At 42.9% G+C, this 22,061-nt stretch overlaps 1 protein-coding gene across 1 annotated transcript in view; it reads right to left on the bottom strand.

Annotated features, from left to right (window-relative positions):
* Positions 1-22,061, bottom strand: part of PRKCE (protein kinase C epsilon) — a 581,980-nt gene that overhangs the window by 208,633 nt on the left and 351,286 nt on the right. The window contains exons 4-9 of the mRNA XM_019516328.1: positions 20,969-21,003; positions 19,518-19,603; positions 17,764-17,896; positions 9,670-9,812; positions 7,839-7,935; positions 6,498-6,709 (exon numbers count right to left, since the gene is read on the bottom strand). Of these exons, the coding sequence (XP_019371873.1) occupies positions 6,498-6,709; positions 7,839-7,935; positions 9,670-9,812; positions 17,764-17,896; positions 19,518-19,603; positions 20,969-21,003 (706 nt within the window). The remainder of the gene's footprint in view (positions 1-6,497; positions 6,710-7,838; positions 7,936-9,669; positions 9,813-17,763; positions 17,897-19,517; positions 19,604-20,968; positions 21,004-22,061) is intronic.

Raw genomic sequence — 22,061 nt, forward strand, 5'->3', positions numbered from 1 at the left:
CTACACATAAGCAAGCTTAAACACAATGAGAAAATGAAAATTATTCAAAGGTTGCAATGATTACTGCACTTATGTAACTATCAAACTGCCTACCATAAACATCCGAGTACTAGAACTTTAAAAAAAATTGTACTTTGAGGCACAATATGTACGTGCCTTTCTTCAGTTTAGTTAAGGATACATGTGGTAAAATTGTTGTTCATTTAAATACCTTATGACTTGCATTCTGTGTCCTACTGCTAAGATCTAAAATAAGATGGCTGAAGCTGGACAACAGCATGAATTTGGTTCCCTTTTTTGGAAAACACAACAACAATTTTGTCATGATATATGATCATAGGCACCACTGTGACAGCTTTAAAAGTAACTGATTTCAACTGCTTCTATTAATGGAGCAAGTCTTGTTCCCTTGCAAAAGTCTTGTTCCCTTGGTTTTGGTATGACTGGGCTTGGCACAGAGCTACTCTATGGAGGACGAGGACTTGGAGGAAAGGAAAACAGAGTTGCTTAAGAACTGAGAGCTCCCAGTGTCTATGCCAAGTCCCCCTTTATTGTGTGACAATGGAGAATGGATCCATGTGGCAGATCACTTGCTTCAGCCCCACTTTTAAATCCCTATGGAATATGGTACTGCGAAAAGAAAACTCCCAGTAGATCTGCATAGTTCCAGATACACCCAGTCCCCACCTCAACCTAACCCACATTTTACAGTAGCACAGAAGTAGCCACTTCCATCTCCCTGCCACCTATGAATGACAGTTTTTAAGCATGCATGGTGTTTACAGCTCTTCCACCAGCTTACTCCAAATCAGTGAGGGCCAACCTTTTTGGCAGGCTTGCCACAAATTAACCCTGCACCCTCCCCAGATGCCAATCCAATTCCCTTCCCCTGCCTGATCTGCTGCCATGCTTTCTGCTTCCTGCTCTATCTTCTACTATGTTGCTTTTCCCATCCCAGGTCTGCTGCATGCCACACACAAGCAAGCCACCTTGCTCTAAATTACATGTCTGAGGGGGACCTCCACTCACTCTCCTGCCTTAGGGCTTGGCACACCTATGAGGGGAAGCATTCAAAGGCAAAGATCTACCCATTTGGAAATAATTCTAGTTCACATATGCCATCATTATTTTACTGCTGATCAAAAGATCAATACTTACAAGACATTCACTCTGAGAGAGGACAAACTAGAATAGTCAGTTAATCAGTAATCATCATCATTATTGCTATTCAGTTGTTTTACTTTTCCTCTCTCCAAAGAAAAACAATAAAAATGTGAAATCTAATCTGTGCACACAGAACTTGGTATATGCAAACATCTGCATTCAGCATTAGCACCACCGCACACACTCAAAGATTAGCATCAGTGCATGGATGGGATGGAAGTTACATATATTCCTTATAAGGAAAATCCATCCGGCCACTAGTTTTTGTATCTATAAATTCTATGAACTGTGAGTTCCAGCGTGAAGCCTATTAAATGTACATGCAGATATTACACTTTGAAAATGTGTGGGCTGGTGTTTGTATACACAAAGTTGTGTTTGTACAAGAATAGAATCAATCATTTGAAAATAACTGGGATGTGTTTAATATTACTTTTGGAAAGGGCAACAGACTTGTTCAGGTTCCTTCCTCCATTCTCCTTCCCCAGGCCGCATTCAGACCCCAACATGTGGGTGATCATACTGTCGCCCTCTTTCTGCAGTTTTCTTTTCCTTTTGAATTTTCCAACTGTGCTTCTGTCTTAATCATGAATTATTCCAAAGCACCTTTGACTCCTCCCTCACTGTGGGGAAGAGAGGCCAGATACAGGCCAACCCTTGTTCTACCAACTCCCAGGTCAGAGCCCTATATAGCTGTATCAGACCAGCAGGCGTTACTCAAAATGCCTTCAGATTGAACTGCATTATATCTTGTCCCTTTCAGGACAAATAAACCACCAGAATTTTGAGTATTCATGCAATGGTGATTCAATGCAGGCAGAACACAAATAGGCTAAATACAGGCATTCAAGAAGCCAGCAGCAGAAGCACTTTAACCTTTGAGCTTGGTACAGCTCAGGCCAGGTACAGAAGTTACTGGAGGAGGTACTAGAACTTACTATGGCCAGGTACAGAAGTTACTGGAGGAGGCTTATTGTGCAGTGGGTGCACAGAAAGCACTCTGAAGCCATAATCGAACAGATGGTCAGGGCACATAGAGTGCTGTAAAAATGATGGATCCTACTCTAAGATAACCCTGGATAGATGTGGTATCAGACTTCAGCAATGTAGGCTAGAGCGCCATAACAAACATCTGTACCACATCCCTCATGACTCACAACAGGTTGCATCCACCGACATCTCATTGAGCATTGCAGCACCCTACTCACCCCTCATCATGGGACAGCAGTCTAGCTAGTCAGAGTGCATCAACTCTGCCCACTCACTGGACTAGTCTAGCCCCAAGGCTGTCAGTGACCTGAGGCAGTAAAGCCCTTGTTTCTAAACCTCCCTGCACACTTTTTCCCTCTGGCCAACTATGACCCACTGTCTGGTATTTTCATGCAGCGTGTGGATTCCATCTACTCTCTAGGCATTTGTAAATTTTCAACTTTCAATTAGGTGCTGTGCTGTTTGCTAGATACCACATTCACATAGGGGTTCATCTTGTACAGTGTTGTTTTGAAGTGTCTGTATCCAGATCTCAGTCTACTCAGCTTGACCCACGTTTCTCTGTTAAGGTTGTGCCCGATGCAGGACTTGTTTGGTGTTGGTATAAAATGCTGTAGGAATAGATTTCAGACTGGCTTATTCTAAATGCTCATTTCATTTCCATTCACCTCACCCCTTATCTAAATAGAGTGCAGCATACAAGGCCACAGTACCCAGCATGCCAGGCTCTCCATGGGCCCAGAAAACTGGCAGCAAGGGAGCAGTTAGGGACTGTCTCCTTATGTCACTTGGTCTAATGCCCTAGAGTAAAAGCAATACATCTATGTGTTCTGCCTGATTGTATCGCTTGATGTAAGTCTCTGTGCACTGTTAAGTAGAGTGTCAAGCTTTTTAGTGTGATAATTTCTGGACCATACAAGAGCAGAACAATCTGCTGGGATGTATACCATTGCAAGTATGATGGTTCTGAGCACTTCAAAATTGTCACCCCATGTTGTGCTGACTAAATATCTTAAGGCAGATATCTTTACTGCTGACCTTCTGAATGTGAGGTTTACAGGTGAAGGAACAGTCTAATAAGACTCCTTGGGGTATGCTCATGGGGAAGGATATAGTTGCCTACTCTGAAATTCAGCTTGCTCTTGACAAAACAATAGTCCTTGGGGAAGACAGACGATACTGATTTACTGATGCTTTTCACTTACCTTGTGGTTCTCAAACAACACCCCCCCCACACACACCCCACACCCCACCACCACCTTTGTGGCACTGGCCTAGAACAAAGGTATGGCACCAGGCTCAGTCCCCTCTACTGTTGTTGGGGACTTGTCAGTTTGCATTATATTGAGTGGGGCCATACATCTGGATAATGGACAACTGACAGCCCCATCCCACAAGGTCATGTTGCTTTCTTAAGAGAGGCCATCATGTTTATCCAGATCCACCTGACTCAAACCCAAACACACCCTGATTTACCTTGAAAGTTTTCAAGCCCCACAGCCAAGGTGTAACCAACAGGCAAAGCTGTGCATTTTCACTAGTGATCCTCTGGGCCCCATTTGGCAGAGCAGCTACGAATGAGCACCACTGCAGTTACGGGAATTCTCCCTAGCAATGCCCCCCCACCCCCACACACACACACTCCCTCCCTCCTTTCCTCTCCTCCTGGAGAACCAGAGGAGGCTCATCCCTCTGGGATCAGACACTTGGGTTTCCCACGCATCCCAGCTCCCACAGCAAGGAGATGGAAAACTCAGGTTTTCTCAGCTGGGAGGTAGAATGTGGGCATTCTTTGCCATGGGCAGTGCTGGGTCATGAGAAGCTGTGCAGCTTCTGGCCCCATGTAGGGGAAAGGGGATTCACCAGAGGTCCCTTGTTGTCTCCCTTGTCTGCAAGCTCCACATGTGTGCATGGGAGGCCCAGTCATGAAGACCAAGCTGCTGGATCCAGGATGGGTGCCTGGACACCTGCAGAATGCTGGAGACATGTGTAGATGGCACCAGTGACATGAGGACCAAAGGCGACCCTCAGTGTGGGGTTTTAGAATGGGCAAGTTGGCAGCTGCTTGCACCCGCAGTGCTGCAGCACTTGAACGAGCTGCTCATGGCCAGGAATGCGCTGTGAAGGTCCAAGAATGAGGTCTGTGGATGGCCATCTGCTGTCTAAGGGAGGCCACCCATACTGCTATAGAGCTGAGAGAGTCACAGAGCCATAAGGGGTTTATGCATGGGGTCATAAACTGCTTGAATCTAGCTATGACATGCCTGAGTAGGCATCAGTGCCACCTCCTGTGGAGACACTACTGCCCTCCTGGGCATCATGGAGAGCCCACCCTCCATCATGGAAAGCTCCAGACCAGGGACTCCTTCCTGGGATGACATGCCTGAGAGTCCCATGGGTTGTGGGGGACCATGACACTGGATGGCAGCTGTGGGGGAACACTCCACAGCATGCATTGATTGGGAGATACTGGGGGTGGAGGAGCCCCAGAATGGGAGATCTTGTGCATGGGAGCTGCTGACCCATGGTCGAAGGAGCCAGAAAAGTGTCCAGTGGGGCTCACTACTAGGGAAGGGGAGAGAGGGAACGAGGCCGCCCAAGCCTTGATGTCAGGGCTAGCATTAACTTCACCCACCTTCCAGAGCCAACTCACTCTCCCTGGTTGCTGGCAATCGCCGGTGTAGGCACAGGGCCCCAAAAAGGTTCCAGGCCAGTTCCCGAGGTGGGTGGGAGCACTCAGAATGGTGAGAGGAGTCCCATGAGCCCCAAGAGCCCATCAGACCAGGCCACTGCAGGTCCTGGCCCCACTGCAGGGGAGCGGACCAGCCTCTGTGGAGATAGACAGCCTCCTGGGCTCATGTCAAAGTTCCAGAGTGGGCAACATTGCACAGTTTCTCTTTATTATGCACATGCAAAGTTTGGCAACTGCAGCATTTAATTAAACTAAGAGGTGGCAGTTTTGCACATGACATTCCCCCTGCTGCCCTAGGGTTTCATGTTTTAAGGTAAGCCCCCTGCAGCTGCCCACCCCTCTCCCCCCCTCAACACCATAACTGCCCAGTGCAGCCAGGGTCTTTCCTCAGTCTCTGTGTTAACTGAGCAGAAGTTTCTAAGTTCCAGACTGGGCAACATTGCACAGTTTTCGTTTAATAAAAATATTAAAAATCTGGCAGCTTTAATATTTGGTTAAAATAAGGCACATCCCTTCCTTGCACCGCATTCCCCTGCACTCCGGAGTGTGCCCCATGGGGTTGGCAAGAGAGAGGGGAAGGGGCATGGCTTGGGTTGAGGGCAGTAATGCCAGAGAAGCCCAGAGCTGGAGACCCAGGCCTGGTGCCAGGTCATGGGCACTTGAAGCCCTCTGGCCCTACTCATCTGAGGAGGGCTCCTGGTCAATTTGGGTGAGGAGCTACTCAGCCAGGGCTTTGTGGGTCTGCAGGACCAAGGCCACCAATATCAGCAGGTGCAGAATACAGGCATCTTGAGGTCATGCACACATCCTCACAACCCATGTGTCTGGGACACTCGCACATGCACACACACCCAGAACCCAGGTGTCCTACACACACATACACGCACGCACACAGCGGGCCTAAGGTGTGCTGGGTGGGCAAACACGGGATAGCTGATGACTCATGGCCATGATGAGCCCCTGCCACACCAGGTTCAGGTGGACAGCTGTGATGTCCCTGCCAGTCAATCAGGGTGGATCAACCATTCAACTCCACTTGGGAGTCTTTGGCAGCTAGGGGAGCCCATGGGGTATGCTGGGAGGTGTATGAGCCACGACCCCCCACCTGCTTCACTTGGGTTATACAGGTGGACTCTGAGTCCCCACCCCCACCAGGTACAGAAGTTACTGGAGGAGGCTCATTGGCCTGTATTCAAATCATTTGGAGTTTGCAAGCCTAGAAGCTGGAAAAATAACAACAATTTAATTTTACAAAGTAAGCATATTTGAAGTGGGAATCATCTGGAGAGAGAAACTCATAATTCTAGACCATCATGTGTATACTTCTGCTCTCTATTAAAATCCACTCGTTTTAGCAATCTCAGTTTCAAGCAGTGTCTACTCAATGAAATTTCAACAGGGAAACCTTGAAATCTGGTTCAAAACTCTTATCCCTAGTTATTATAATGATTTAGAACATCTGAGTAACTGGGTAATCAGCAGGGAAAATATTCATGATAATGACTGTTTTGAAAGCAGACTATCCCTACAGGTAAGACAGGAAGGAAACCCCTGTGGTGGAAGCACTTTATAAAATAGGAATATCAGTACTGTGCACTTAGAAACAGCAGAGTCAAAAATAATCAGAGTGAAATCAGAAACAGCCCCCTACCTTGCCAAAGCTGCCTTTCCCTAATACTTTAATGAAGTTGAACTCTTCGAGGCCTATTCGTTTTGTCTGGGCTTGTTTGATCTCCCCGTTTTCACCGTTCTCCCCAGGTTTAAGCTGGTTGTCCGTTGATGTTGCTGCTGTTGCCCTGTGTTCTTCTCCTCGATTGTCAAACGACAATGCTTTCCTAATGTTGTTTTCAAGCTCTTTGATTTCTGCGGGAAGGTGGGAACAAAAGAATGACTTCTCTATAAGCCAGAGCAGCATCTAATAGCTCTCTGCATCAGTGTTGGGGTAGGGCTCGCTCTCTTAGATCCCCCTCCCATTTTCCTTCCTTATCACCCTAAGAGGCCACTCCTTATGCTAAGCCTTCATTCGATATTTATTTAAATACAAGTTTGAGAAACTAAAAAGTGGACTAATTGATTTTCTTGAAAACAAGTTCAATACCAAGAGACTTCTGTTTCATATCACAGAGATTTTAATTTTTCCCAAATATGGTTAGAAAATTTCAAAGCAATAAATCAAGGTCAAAATACTTGACAGAAAAGGGGTGGGTGGGTGTCTGTGTGTGTGTCCCACACATGTATAATAAAAGCAGTCAGCCCTGTGGGTAACTTTACTTAAAGAAACTTTTTTTCTTTAGCTCCTCATTCATCAGTGTGCATATTAAACTGTGCAGAAAGAGATATCCTAAAAATAATATGATTTCTAAAATGAATTTAGAAATGCCATTCTGGCTCTATCCTCAGGAATTTATACTCCCCTTTGGTGCATAAAGGAGTGGAGTTTCTCATCCCACCAAAAACTACACAGTTTTCTATGTGGCTCTCTGTAAACACCAGAAACTGTGTTCAGTGGACCTGGAGGTCCCTTCCAGGCTTTACATGAATCAGTAAGGTTTGTAGGACGTCACCTAATCTACAAATACTAATAAATAGGCTTGGAAGGAAACTATGTTTAGAAATTCCATAAATATCCCAAGATAACCTAATTAGATGCAGGTTTTATTTTTATGGGCCCACAAAAAAGAAGTACTTTTAAGACCATGTCATTAAGAGTGTGGCCACCATTAAAAGTTTATCAAAACTATTTTTGAACCAGTGGAACTATACTAATATAAATGAAATGAGAAGTAGGTCCCTTCAGAGGTTTCTGGAAAACACAACAGTTCACAAATTTCTGATCAGAATACCTGATCCCTGAAAGTGACTCCTTGTTTAATATAAACAGGGTTATCCAGAGGGGTTGCGAGTTTATTGCAACAGATTTATTGTTCCACATAAAGACCAAATAATACTAAAGCAATGTGATTAGTAAGGAAATAAAAAAAAGGCATCTAACCCTGATCACACGGAGAGGTGGGTGCTGACTTTGACCTGTCTTCTTCTGATGGGGTGGTTCCAGGAACTGGCGGTTGAGACTCTGCACCAGCAATTAGCTAAAGAAAATTTCCACAAAAAAGCATTCAGTTGTAAGATCGTCTAACAGAGAATGAAGAAGCAGTGACTTCAAATAATGTAAGAAGGAACAAAAGAAACTGAACACTCTTCACCCGTGCTAAATTACCACCTTGTTGGCTATGTTAAAAGTTAGATCTCAAAATATAAAATACAAGCTTTCATTTTAAGTAGGAATAGAAATGCTTATTAAATAGAGAGAAAGACATCTGCGTGATATTCTATTTCAGTAACACATTAAAATATATTTTAAAGCAAATGACTCAATAAAAGTTTTCACCATAAGGGTCCAATCATGTCATGCCTTGACTCTTCAATGGCAGTTGTCAGTTAAGCCAACAGGAGCGATGGCTGCCAGGACCTGAGTGATACCTTTCTGCTCTAATAAGTGACAGCAGCACAGAGACTGGCACTGAAATCTTGGGGCATGCCTATTGTGCCTCAGGGCAGAGGGCTGCACGCATGCCTCAGCCTCCTGCAGGTGCCCCAAACTGAGAAATGTACCAGTGAGGCTATTCTGGAGCATCCCTCTCTGCGGCTGCTCTCCAGAAGCCTCAAGTAGCCTCCCCGCTGCATTTTTGTGTTTTGAGTGCGAGAGTAAGAGTGGGTGGGCAGGCAGTGCCCCTGCAAGCATCCTGGTCTGGACACCTTGCTTCTACCATCTAGAGATATAACCTTAATGATGCCCTCACATACTGCAGGGGAAACACAAAGCTCAACTGCAGTACACAACCCACAAAGCATCCTGCAATTCACAATTAAAACATGCTGATTTTTAAGCATGAAGTTTTTTAAACCTCTGCATTTTCTGTTGATCAACTTTAAAATTCTTTTTTTTAAAAAAAAAAGCACAGTGACTTTATTTTCCCAAGATTCATAGTTCAACATAATTTGTTTTTAATTTTCCATACCTATTTTTTGTTGTTGTTTTAAGCATTATATGATACAATCCAAGTGCATATTTAACCAGGATAAGACAGCTAGGTAATAAAACCAAGGAACTATCTTTTATGTTTTACAAGCTCAAAGAAAAAACAAATCATGCCAGAGGTGAGAGCAGATTACCTATTTGCATGGTGGTGGCAGAAGATTAAGAGGACAAATTCTGAGCAGACATATTCAAACTTCAAATAACGCCATTTACATCACTGCCCATAATGATTGGCACGAAAAGGAATAGATTAGTTTCTGGCAAATGGATTTAGAAATATCAGCTTGCAGTCAATGTTTTCTTTTTTAATAAAAGACTGTTGTTATCCCACATTGTCTATTTATCATACTTGTAGCAGTATCATGCAGTAATGTCAAGTGTCTGGTAATCAATGATCCCATGCCAGTTTTGAGTCAGATAAGGATATTTATGTATTTACATGTTTCAATGAAGGACTTCAGGAGTAACTGGCTTTCCGTCAAGTCCAATTTTTCATGTCAGTCAGAAACAAAGCCCATCTTGACATTTTAAAGTGGTCGTCAGGTTTTCAGACCTGTATCATGTCAAAACAGATTCCCCAAAGACATTTAGCAGGGATGATGGACACTTAAATTTCAAAAGGCAAATCCTTTTAGTTCAAATTCTCATCCACAAAAGTAGTCCTATTGACTTTATTAAGATTCTTATAGAAGTCAAGTAAATAGGATAGAACCCCAATTTTTAATCCTGAAGGAGCTTCTTTAGTTATGTGATACCTTTTATGTGAGGCTCTATCTTTGGTTACCTTTTTCCTTCTTTGGCCACTATTAGTGATCTTATCTGGAGTGACTCCAAGATCTGCAAGAACTTTAGCTATTCCTCTAGCATCCACTCCGCAGTTTGGTGCCACATTTGTTTCACAGCGTCGATGTACATTCATTTTGCAAACTGCAAAGAAACAGGTGGTGGAAAAAAGTTTATTACAGCAAATTAAATGGTACCTTAATAAACATCAATTTTATTTTATATAAATCAGATCTTCTAGGATTTAGCATTTCTTTTCAAATACAATTCAATTTCTACGGAAAAGGTTTAGCTCAATTAACTACAGCACTTGACATGCTGACATAAAATGATGAGTCTGCTTCATTATTTTAAAAAATAAGCTACTATATTTAGCTGAAAGCTGAAAATAATGGTAGCAGAAGACACTATCCACATTACTCCTACTGTAATCATTTACCTTACTGGTGCTGTGCATAATCTGAGTAACACATTTAAGTGACTGGGTTGAATTCTACATAGTTAAACTCATGTTAAACTATACTTTGTAAACCATTTACTGTCATTAGAGTTTCTCAGCCTTTATACAGGTATGAAAGAGTTGAATTTAACCAGCTCTTTTGTCTAGTTACACATAGAAATTTTACTTGCTAATTTTATTTCAGTAAAACCAAGAAAGATGTTAGTAGAAGAGGGGTGTTCGAATATTTTGCCTAGGGTCTTACCTATTGCTTATGGGATACGTTTTTTCAAAGTAGTCAGGGAATCGTATTACTCACCACAGGCATGCTCCTGTTCTTAATTAAATCAATGGGAGAATGGAGCAGGCCCTAGAAGTGGGACAAGATAGTTCTTGAAGAACCTTTAACTCCTATAAATCTTGCGCTGGGTGCCTATACATAAGCAGTGAGGCTATTCCGATGCACTGTAATTACCACGCTCCAGCAGCCTCCAGCATCTTGTGTATCAGTGTCCCCACACTTAAAAATGGAGGCAGAGATGCTTTATCTAAAGCTCATTGAAAGAGCTTTAGATAAATTATCCCCAACACCATTTTTAAGTGTGGGGATGCTGATACATGAGATGCTCTGGGCACTATGAGTGGCTCCTGGAGCAGCTCTAATTAAATCATCCCCTCCCTGCAACTCCTGAGGCATGTGTATAAACACCCGTTAGTTTCAAACCAGGGAAACATTTAAAATTTGACTGAATTGAGAGCTTAATTCTATTCTCTTGGACTTCAATGAGAAAAGGTTTAGGTTATGTTAGTGGCTTCCAAACTTTTTTGAATTGCAGACCCCTAAAACATTTTGAATGGAGGTGCAGACCACTTTGAATTTTAAGTGTGGGTATTCACATACTTTTGTTTGATCATAGCAATCTTTTAGGGACCCCTTAGACAGTCTGTGGACCCCCAGGGTCCACAGGCCACAGGTTGAAAACCTCTGGATAATGCAATTATTTCTAACAGACTGCTTCTAGTAGAGTCTCTTCATATGCTTTACTTCACTCCAGGTCCAGCCACATCATTCAGCCCCCAGTGCAATCTAGGACCACCACCCTGCATTCTAAATTCAGAGCCCATGGCACTTGCTCTGAGAGGTCCAGGACTGTGCAGCATGTTGTGGCCACTTCAGCCAGTACAGGACGCAAGCTGCTTGTGGTGCCAACTTTATCCAGTCCAGGGTGGGCACTTCAGGCAGCATGGGTCCTGGAGCAGGTGCTGCACGTGGCACAGTACTGGACTGGCTGGATTAAGCACCATGAGCTCTGAATACAGCACACAGATCAGGGAGCTATGGGATTGATCTGGCCCATAGACTGGTCCCGGCCCACACATTAGACTGTCATGGGACAAGTTAGTTTTTCCCTACTGATGATTTGTTGGTGTAATACTGGCTTGTCCAACATGTGGCCCGCGGGCCCCCATGTGGCCTGCCAAGCCATTTTGAGGCCCAAGGCGCTGCAACAGGAAATGAAAATAAACACTGTTTACTTTTGTTCCCACCCCTTGTCCTTCCCCCAGCCCCGAAGCAGCTTCCTAATGGCTGCTGAAGGGCTGGGGAAGGAACAAGGTTCCCACACACAGCCCACAGCGCCCCACAGCAGGGCCCGAGCACACACGTGCTCCCTGGTGCCCGGACCACTTACTGGGCTTCCTTGAAAGCAGGCGGAGGCAGTGGCACGGGGCTGGGGCTGGGGCTTAGTGGCAGATCCGCGCAGGGCCAAGGCAGGAGCAGAGGACAGCGAGGCGGGCACCGGCAGAGCAGAGGTTGCCTTTCCCTCACATCCCAGGGAGGCTGCAGCCAGGAGGATGAGGAGGAGCCTGGAATGGGGCTCCCGTGCATGGCAGCAGCTCTCCTCACCCCACTCCACTCCCTGCCTGGCTGCAGCTGCAGCCGTGCCCAGCTGGGCCACAAATCTCTCTTGCAGCCTCTGGGATGCACTGAGGAGCCCTCGCTCCCTCCCCGCCTCCTGCAAGGCAGCGAGCGGTGGAGGCTGCAAAGCACCGCGCAGGTGTGTCCCGCCAAGACACATCCCTCCACCTTTGAGATTAGTTTCCACTCTGGCTGTTATCTTTTCCACATTTGATCTGTCAACTTGCATTATGCTTCTTTCATTATGCATTATGCAAAAGTGTTTATTTTAGTCATGTGTTTGGTATTATTTTATTGTTGCTTTTATATTGTTTTATTTTGGATTTTAAATCACATTTCCAGACCCACTTCCGGCAACTTCATTGGTGTCAAAGGTCACGTGACATCGCTTCCTGTGAGGTCTTTGAATATGGCTCACTGGCCCACTGGGTGATAAAAAGTTCATGACATGGCCCCACATTTAAAAAGGTTGGACACCCTTGGTGTAATAGTAATCCTGCTCAGTACGAGAGGAACCGCAGGTTCAGACATTTGGTGTATGTGCTTGGCTGAGGAGCCAATGGGGCGAAGCTACCATCTGTGGGATTATGACTGAACGCCTCTAAGTCAGAATAGCTCCTAAAGGTAATGATACTGCTGTGCCATGGAGCCTTGATTTGATCTGGATAGCTGGCCACTCCCCCAGACAGGGAAGGACCCAGTGTGAAGAGCCGTTCATGTTGGGACAGGAGAGTGGGCAGAGGGCAGCCGCCTTTCACCCACAGCATATCATATGTTCATAGGGAACCTGGTGCTAAATTATTCATAGATGCCTTGATTCTGGGTTAGGGTTTTGTATATAGCAGACCAGCTAACTTGTTGCAATCTATTGAAAGTCAGCCCTTGAAACAAGCTTTTGAAGGAAAGAGAACAGCAGAGTGTGGACCGTGGAATTCAGAAATGCAGACTTTGCCTCTCACAGGGAAATGACGGGCAGGACCCCTGGGAGGCCAGTCTGAGGGGAAAGGAGTCCAGGAGAGCTGGCTGTACTTTAAAGAAACCTTACTGAGGGCACAGGAATGAACCATCCTGATGTGCAGGAAGACTAACAAGTGTGGCAGAAGACCACCTTGGCTTAGCAGGGAACTCTTCAGTGTGCTAAAACACAAAAAGGAAGCTTACAAGAAGTGGAAACTTGGACAAACAACTAGGAAGGAATATAAAAGCATTGCTCAGGCATGCAGAGATGAAATCAGGAAGGCCAAAGCACAACTAGACTTGCAGCTAGCAAGGGATGTGAATGGTAACAAGAAGGGTATCTACAAGTATGTCACCAACAAGGGGAAGATCAGGGAAAGTGTGCATCCTTTACTGAATGGGGGAGACAAGCTAGTGATAGATGATGAGGAAAAGGCTGAAGTACTCAGTGCCTTTTTCACCTTAGTCTTCACAGGCAAGGTCAGCTTCCAGACTACTGTGCCTGGCAGTAGTTTGGGGAGGAGGTGAGCAGCCAACTGTGGCAAAAATCAGGTTAGGGACTATTTAGAAAAGTTGGATTTACACAAGTGGATGGGACCAGACGGAATGCACCTGAAGGTGCTGAAGGAGCTGATCAATTGTCTTTGAAAACTCATGGTGATTGGGAGATGTTCCAGACATTTGGAGAAGGGCTAATATAGTGCCTATCTTTAAGAAAGGGAAGAAGGAGGATCCAGGAAACTACAGTCAGCCTCACCTCAGACCCTGGTAAAATCATGAAGCAGGTGCTCAAGAAATCCATTTCTAAGCAGTTGGAGGAAAAGAAGGTGTTCATGAACAGTCACCATGGATTCATCAAGGGCAAGTCACGCCTGACCAACTTGATTGCCTTCTATGATGGGATGATTGGCTCTGTGAATGCAGGAAGAGCAGTGAATGCGATATACCTTGACTTAAGCAAGGCCTTTGATATGGTCTCCCACAATATTCTTGCAAAGAAGTACAGGTTAGATGAATGAACTGTAAGCTGGATAGAAAGCTGGCTGTATCATCAGGTTCAGAGGGAAGTAATCAATGGTTCAATGTTTAGTTGGCATCCAGAATCAAGTGGGGTACCCCAGGGGTCGGTCCTGGGACTGGTTTTGTTCAATATCTTCATCAATGATGTAAGATGGGATGGAGTGCACCCTCAGCAAGCTTTCAGATGACACCAAGCTGCGGGGAGTAGTAGATATGCTGGAGAGTAGGACTAGGATTCAGAGAGGTCTCAACAAATTGGAGGATTGGACCAAAATAAATCTCATGAGCTTCAACAAGGACAAATCCAAAATCCTGCACTTAGGACAGAATAATCCTATGCACCAGTACAGGCTGGGGACTGACTGGCTGAGCAGCAGCTCTGCAGAAAACGACCTGAGGGTTACAGTGGATAATAAACTGAATATGAACCAACAGTGCGTCCTTGTTGCAAAGAAGGCTAACAGCATACTGGGCTGCATGAGTAGGAGTGCTGCCAGCAGATTGAGGGAGGTAATTATGCCCCAATATTTGGTGGCACTAGTGAGGCCACATCTGGAGTACTGTGTTCAGTTTTGGGCCTGCTGCTACAGAAAAAGATGTGGACAAATTGGAAAGACTCCAGTGGAGGTAACAAAAATGGTTAGGGGCTGGGCCACATGACTTCTGAGGAGAACCTGAGGAAACTGGGCTTATTTAGTCTGAAGAAGAGAAGATTGAGGGGGGATTTAACAGCAAACTTCAACTACCTAAAGGGTGGTTCCAAAGAGCAGGGAGCTAGACTGTTCTCAGTGATGGCAGATGACAGAACAAGGAGCAATGGTCCCAAGTTACAGCAAGGGAAGTTTGAGTTAGGTATTAGGAAAAACTCTCACTAGTAGGGTCATAAAGCACTGGAACAGCTTACCCAGAGAGGTTATGGCATCTCCATACTTGGAGGTTTTTAAGACCCGGCTAGACCAAGCCTTGGCTGGGATGATCTAGTTGGGGCTGGTCCTGCTTTGAGCAGAGGGTTGGACTAGATGACCTCCTGATGTTCCTTCCAGCCCTCATTTTCTATGATCCTATGAGTCTATTTATCTAGCCTACAAGGCCAGATGAATTTGAGATATATGCTTTACTCACTTTTAAACTCCTATCGTAATGAGACCTAGCATCAAAATTATACTATGAAAGTTGGAAATCCTGTGTGTATACAGTACTTAACATAACAGTGACAAATCCACTGTCATACACTCAAAGCCATGTTTTAACACGCTGATAGTTTTGTATGTTATCAGAGGCCTGAAACATTTTTAAATGATCTCCCCCTGAAGATTATTAATCCCTAAACAAGACCTTCCTCCCACAATACTCTGTAATTGTCACATTAGCATCACTACAACATTTACAGTTTCTGGGTTACCTGAAAAGGCAAAAAAGGACTAAAAATGTGCATGAATTAAAAACAAAGTGGATTAGATTTGTAAGGAGCCCAAGGACCTGTCTGAACAACATGGCCTTCAGTGCCCTCTTGTGGAACAAAACATGAAGAATGCCAAATAAGAAGAGGAACAGGGTTTTCTCACTTTTTTTTCATTTGGTCATATTCCTTCCTCCTGTAAGTTCACTGGATCAACAGAATTCACGTGCAACAAATTTAGCACAGATTCACATACTGTGTTTCTATAATCAGTTTAACCATCACCTAGTGCCATAAAACTCCACTGTGCAGCAATCCACAGAAACAAATCCACATTCTCTTGGCAGTTACCAGCAGTTGTGTGAATGTTCCCTTTGTGCTCTACAGCAATCCCGAGCCCTTCAGAAAGCAGGTAGCATTAAAGTTGAAGCCTTCTGCCTGCTCACAAGAATAAAGCTGAATGACCCAGTAGGAAAAGCTCTGTTACATACTCGTGTGCCCATGATCCAGAGCACAGTGGCAGGGAAAACATTTCTAAGAGCTGTAAGGGTACATCTTTGAGAGCTAAACTCTTTAAAATAAAGCAGAGGAGGGAAATACATATGTTCTCAATAAGTAGAGTTATTTAAACCAAGGGGCACAGGAATTACCAGTGTAAAGCAAGAGCAATTTTCTTTTCACTGATGAGGTAGGCACAGTGTACCTAACACAGGCAAATTGAATACTGCTGGGCACTCATAAAAAGGAAAATAGGAAGCACTATACTCCTGCTAAGATGAAAACAATTCAAGTTTTAGTGACTTCTAGCTTTCATGAAAGCCATTTTACAGGAAGCAAGAGGAGGGAATTGAGGCTTTGCAGGCTAAATGTTCATGTACATGTATTGCACATTTAGTGCCTGTGGATCTACTATATATTACATAAGGAAGGAAGTGAAAGCCCTAACATGGTAGGTGGGAGACAAGGGTGGTGATGATTAACTTGTGGACTTGAAGGTTTAGTGTTACAAAATTGAAGGGAAATAGTGGAGAAATTCTACTTCTGACTAGAAAGTAGCAAAGAATGGCAAGACCCAAGCTGAATTTCCTTCCACCATAATTGAGACACCATGGGGATACATGAAAAATAGCCCTCCTAGTTTGGTACTCTGCCACTAACTATTGTTTGATGCTCTAGGGTAGTGGTTCTCAACCTTTTAAGACTCAAGGTACTGATCATCAGACTTAAGGCACTCCTTGGAAAATGCCAGCTCTTAGCTTTCACTCATTTCTTGACTATGGAAAAATAATAGCACAATTCTTCTCTTGTAAAGAACTCAGTAAGACCACAACAAGCGAGAATGTTTCTGACACTATGGATTCCACTAGGGCTTTACCTTGTGAATCATGGGTAGGTGTTAACACACCAAATATTCCAAGGCACCTTCAAAAGGATGACACTGTGGTTGAAAATCAGTGCTCTAGGGAATGGCTTATACTTTCTACTGCTTTTTATCGTGTAACACTACCATAAGAAAGGCTTCTTCATGATGTCACTTGATTATCGCTTTACACTGAAAGCTTGAGGACTGGCAGCCCTCTATTATTTTCATCTGGTATGACTGCAGAAAATAAAATTCTTAATTCATTATTGGGTATTTGATACATAGCACATGAGGCCTTGCCTTTCAGAAAAAACAAAGCAGTAAACATTTAACCCTGCTTTTATATTTATTAAGCTAAGCACATCAATTCATGATGGTCAAAATTTCCAAGTGACAATGCTTTTAATTTAAGTACATATCAATTCTTATGGTTTGGCACAAGCTTATAGAAACTGTCCACTGAAAACAACAAATGATGAGGTTTAATTCACCATTGCCCAAAAATGTTACTAACCTGGAAATATTAGGACTGTATTTGTTTCCATTTTTGGAAACAAATACAGTCTATCTTGAAAGACTGTATGAATTAAGTTTGCCTCATTACCAGAAGAGGAAGTGCCCCCTTTCCCCTAATCCAATCCAGGAAACAAAAACAAAGCTGCCTCTCCCTGCTGACCAGCTACAGAAAAAGCATTTCACAAGGATTAAGAATGAAGAGATTTCAGGTGTAGGAGGTGAGCCAGCTTGGTCTTGAGGAAGGAACTGGATGCCTGCCCCACTGTCTGTTCTCTAGGCAGTAGTAGAGTCAGAGAACTACATTCTGATCCACAATATAATTGCTATTGTCTAAGGCTGCTATTTATTTTTTTGCTATTTTCTATACCTGCTGGAAAAGACAGAACAACTTAACAAAGAAGCTTATTTTGCCATTATGACAAAAAAGCATTTCCAAATAAATGCACTGGCTGAGAAACAAGGCTCTGAAGTGAAATTTCTTACCTTTGCATTGTAAACCTTGTCTCAAAAGACCCCAGAGCAATGAACCACAGTGGTCACAGAAGGTGGGCACTTTGTAATTATGAATGCTGAACTTGTGAGGCATGTTGACACTGAAACGCTGGGACCCCACTTGCTGAAAAAGCAAAGCACAACATATTGAAATCCTCCTCTTCCTAACTATTCCTTTTACAGGCCAGAATTAGGACCCTCCTATATTCTGAATTTGGACACAGATGGAACAAGATGAAAAGTGTGCTTGTATGAGGCATAGGTTTCTCTCCTCCCTCCTCCACTTTTCTTTTTCTTGTTGTTCAGAAGATAATTGATAACTGATAACTGTTGGTGCAAAGACTGGAGTCTGCTTCCCAGCATTCATGGGAATAACTCCACAGCTATCAGCAAGGAATCTCTCAGCATGCAAGACAAGGAAGTCACTCCCAAGTTGTTTTGGAAGCAGGAGAGGGAAGAGCTAGTGCAATAGGAAAGGGGGGGAAAAAAAGTAGTCAGTCCCAATCCATTTGCTTGTTTATATCCCTCTGTTCTTTAGGCTGGTTAAATGACAAAGCTAGGAATTTTGTTCCGGGTATCCACAGAATCATTGACTATAATTAAAGGACATGATTAACAGGTTTTTAAGGATTCATGTACTATACAGCAAAAGACTTATGTCTCTGCATGTTCCCCTCCTTCTCCCCTCACTGTTGGCTATTATCCAGTGTTCTAGCACCCCTCTAAACAATGAGAGCATCTTATCAGCAGGGCATTCAAGCTTCCACCAGTCTGGAGCCTGGAAATGTAAATCTACACAGGAATTCAGATCTCCCTGTGGGCGCTGCTCAAATGCACCATTAGCCAAAATACTGATGCAGCACTGCTGTATTGTAATCTTGCCCGAGAGATCAGGTTTTGGAGGGAAAGCACAACGTCTGCTCCCCAAGTTACACTGCAGAAATTTAAATGAAATTTGAAAAGTGACTGTAAAATTGGCCTTGGGGGCATATAGTATAATAATCTCCAGGATAGCATTATTTCAAAGCCTAGTTGGGACAGTTACGCTTACAGCTTAAACAGCTTAAACAGCTGATAACATAAACAACATATGTAGATAGTCCCCCTTATACAAGGTACACAATTTTTCCAAAGTGAGGAAGGAGTGGAACTGTAAAAAAAAACCCAGTTATCTACCAAGTAACTAACAGTACTTCTATGGTGTTACTTTATAACCATCAGCCCAATTCAACACTTTTTTTTTCCTATTCTGTGTTTAAAAGCTCTGGATGCAGCCTTTGTCAAAGCAACCCTCTGAAATCACAGTACAGAAATGTAACCTTCCTATTTTAGATTGCTAATAAATCAGCCACAATAAATGGGTTTAAGAGATAAAGGCTCTAATGCTGTCCCCTTTGAGTTCAGCAGCAAAACTGCCACTTATTTTAACAGGGAGCAAGTTAGGGGGAAAAAAAGGACTAAGAAAAAGCATGCACAGGGAAATGCTTAGGGGGCTAAACACAGCATTTAGACTGTATCTAAATTTTGCTAACCAGGAAGAGACTGCTCTACAATAATTCCAATGTAAATAGAGCTGTTGGGGAAATCTGTCATTCAAAAGTAAATGTTATATTACAGGGAGGCCGGAAGGATGCAAACAAGCTAACATTTTGTTGATTAAAGAAGGAGTCAGTAGTAACTTCAACAGATAAAAAGTTTGGGGTTTTTTTTTTTTTATCTAGAGCATTTATTTTATAAATATTTACCTCGTCATGAGTTTCCTGTTTCTTTAAACCAGCACACTTGGTTATTATAAGCTCATGGCATCTCTTGTGGACTACACAAGTGCAAACTGTAAACAAAAATGGGATGAAAGAATGAGTTTTCATGAAAACAATTTTTAATGTAAAAGCTTGAAGTCATCAGGCTAAAGACACTGGACCCCTTTTCCTGTCATCTGAAAGACACAGGCTAAAAATGGCTTCTGATTTTAGTTAAAGAATCCTGACTTACAAATGCAAGGTTCCCAGCATTTTCTGAAGATCAGTGCCTTTTACAGGATCAAAGGTTGGGCAAGCAAAATCTAAAGCATCTAAGAGTCTACACCACTTAAAAAAAGTCTCAGCTACAAGTGTACGTCTCTCACTAGACAGCGATTTGTATGACCATTATTATTATTAATTCTACAGAGAGTTGTGCATGACCTCAGCACCCTACAAAACACAAAGATAAAGAGCTCTTGCCTTTCATTCCAAAAGAAACACAAAGATGCTTAGGAGAAAGAAAAACAAAACTACTTTATCAGTAGGGGTTACATACATGAAAAGAATCAGACATGAAAATATATCCACAAATATGACAGATGAGATAAAAATTAAAAGGGCTGATCAATGCATGATAGAAGAGTAAAGTGACTTCTATTTGTGGCACTGGCCACTTTTGAAGGTGGGATAATTGACTAGGTGGACTTTTAGGATATTCCCTTACAGTAGTTTCTACCTTTTTATGGGGAAAAAAAAGAAACATGGTCTGCCTTCCCACCCCCCCACCCCCACAACAAGAAAGTAATTTTTCCCCTCTTATAACAAGAAAGTGACATCTTGCTCAGAGCTTCCAAAAATATCAATTTTTAGAAAAATTAGGTATTCAAAGCATAGAAAATATCATCTCCAAAGGTGACTCTTTTCAAAAGTTCTAAGCATGGGAAATGAAGAGATAAAAATGGAAACACTTTTTCAGTCTTAACTATAACAGTTGCTATTGATGACCTCTATAATTATCTAATGTAATTACAGTCATTACAATTACCTAGTATGTCTCATCCAAAAATCATAAAATGCTTTGAGCAGAGACCTCCTCATTTTATAGATTAAAAAGTGAGAAAAATGGAAAATGTTATTATAAAATAAGGTCCCTTAACTTTGGATACCCAGAGACACATACCTAGGACCTGATTTTCAGAGACACTAAGTAAGCATTCCTCCCACTGACTCCAAGTCACCCGAAGTTGCAGAACACTATTGGAAAATCGTGTTGACAGTAAGTGATCTGCTCTAAATCACAAATTGGTGACTGATTCTATGATAAAGTCTACATATTCTGATTCACAGTCCTGTGTTCTGGCCATGCCATTGTACTTTCTGATGAGCAAAACCTATTTACACACAATAATGATATATTAGTATCTATTCAAACTTCTCTCCATAGACTCTCTTACCTTGACATTGATATCCCTGTTTTCCTATTACACCCCTGTAGATAAGAACATAAAGCAGTTTAGAAAATGTAAGATACACAGATAAAAAAAAAAAACAGATTTTTTTCCTTAGTCTTTTTGGTCCGATTCATGGAAGGTTCAGTCAACCCACAGCCTACACACTGCATCATTGGACTCATTTCCATATCATTTTCTCAGTGTGAGAAAAAGGTACATCATATGACTGGGGGTGAACACACCATCTGGATCATGTACTCTGTGCATTCCTACTTACTCATGGACAGTTCTCCCTCAGCTGCACAGATGGAGACCTAATGAGCTGAAACTTCCATTTGCTGATGTTTTTCTTAAATTTCCAAGATTATTATTAATTATTATTTGATTTTCTAAAATGTCTAGGAGCTTTATTCATGGATGAGGCTATCATTGTGCTATGCACTGGGAAGACACAAAGAAAAAAAGACATGGGTCCTTCCTCAAACAACTTACAAGCAGTACTCTCAGCATTTTGGCAACCCTAACCATAGTCAAGTTCTTTTTCCATGCAACATAGCTAAGAAGAATGTTAAACAAGGAACTGAAGAAAGACAAGGGTTCAGCTCTGCAAATGTTAATGGGGATCACTTGCCAAGAATGGCAACATGGATGGTATTCGTCTGAATATTTATCAAGGGAGTGATGGCATCAGGAGCTACTCTGAAGTGAGAATCAACCTACTGATACTGTATAAAAGATGCTAGGTATGTAGAAGATAGGTCCTGAAAAGACTCAAGGACAAGACAAGCAGCTTATGTTTGATGTGGTAGAAGGAGGACCAGCATAGGGATGCAAAAATGGGTGACCATCAAATGCATGGTCTAGGAAATGGTTACTGAGCAGCATTGAGCCAGGGCTCCATTTGACAAACTCAGAAAAGGGGATATTGCAATAATCAGGGTGTGATATGATAAGAGCCCTAACAAGAATTTTATTTGTATGGATGGATTTAGATATGGCTTGAATGTCAACATGACCTAGAAGAGGTCACAGTTGAAGATATTCACAGTGAATGAGAAAGCGGGGTGAGCAGGAAAGGGGAGATTAAGAGCTCTTT

The sequence above is a fragment of the Gavialis gangeticus genome, unplaced genomic scaffold (assembly GCF_001723915.1).
Source record: "Gavialis gangeticus isolate Ggan-Ray unplaced genomic scaffold, GavGan_comp1, whole genome shotgun sequence".
NCBI classification, from domain to species: domain Eukaryota; kingdom Metazoa; phylum Chordata; order Crocodylia; family Gavialidae; genus Gavialis; species Gavialis gangeticus.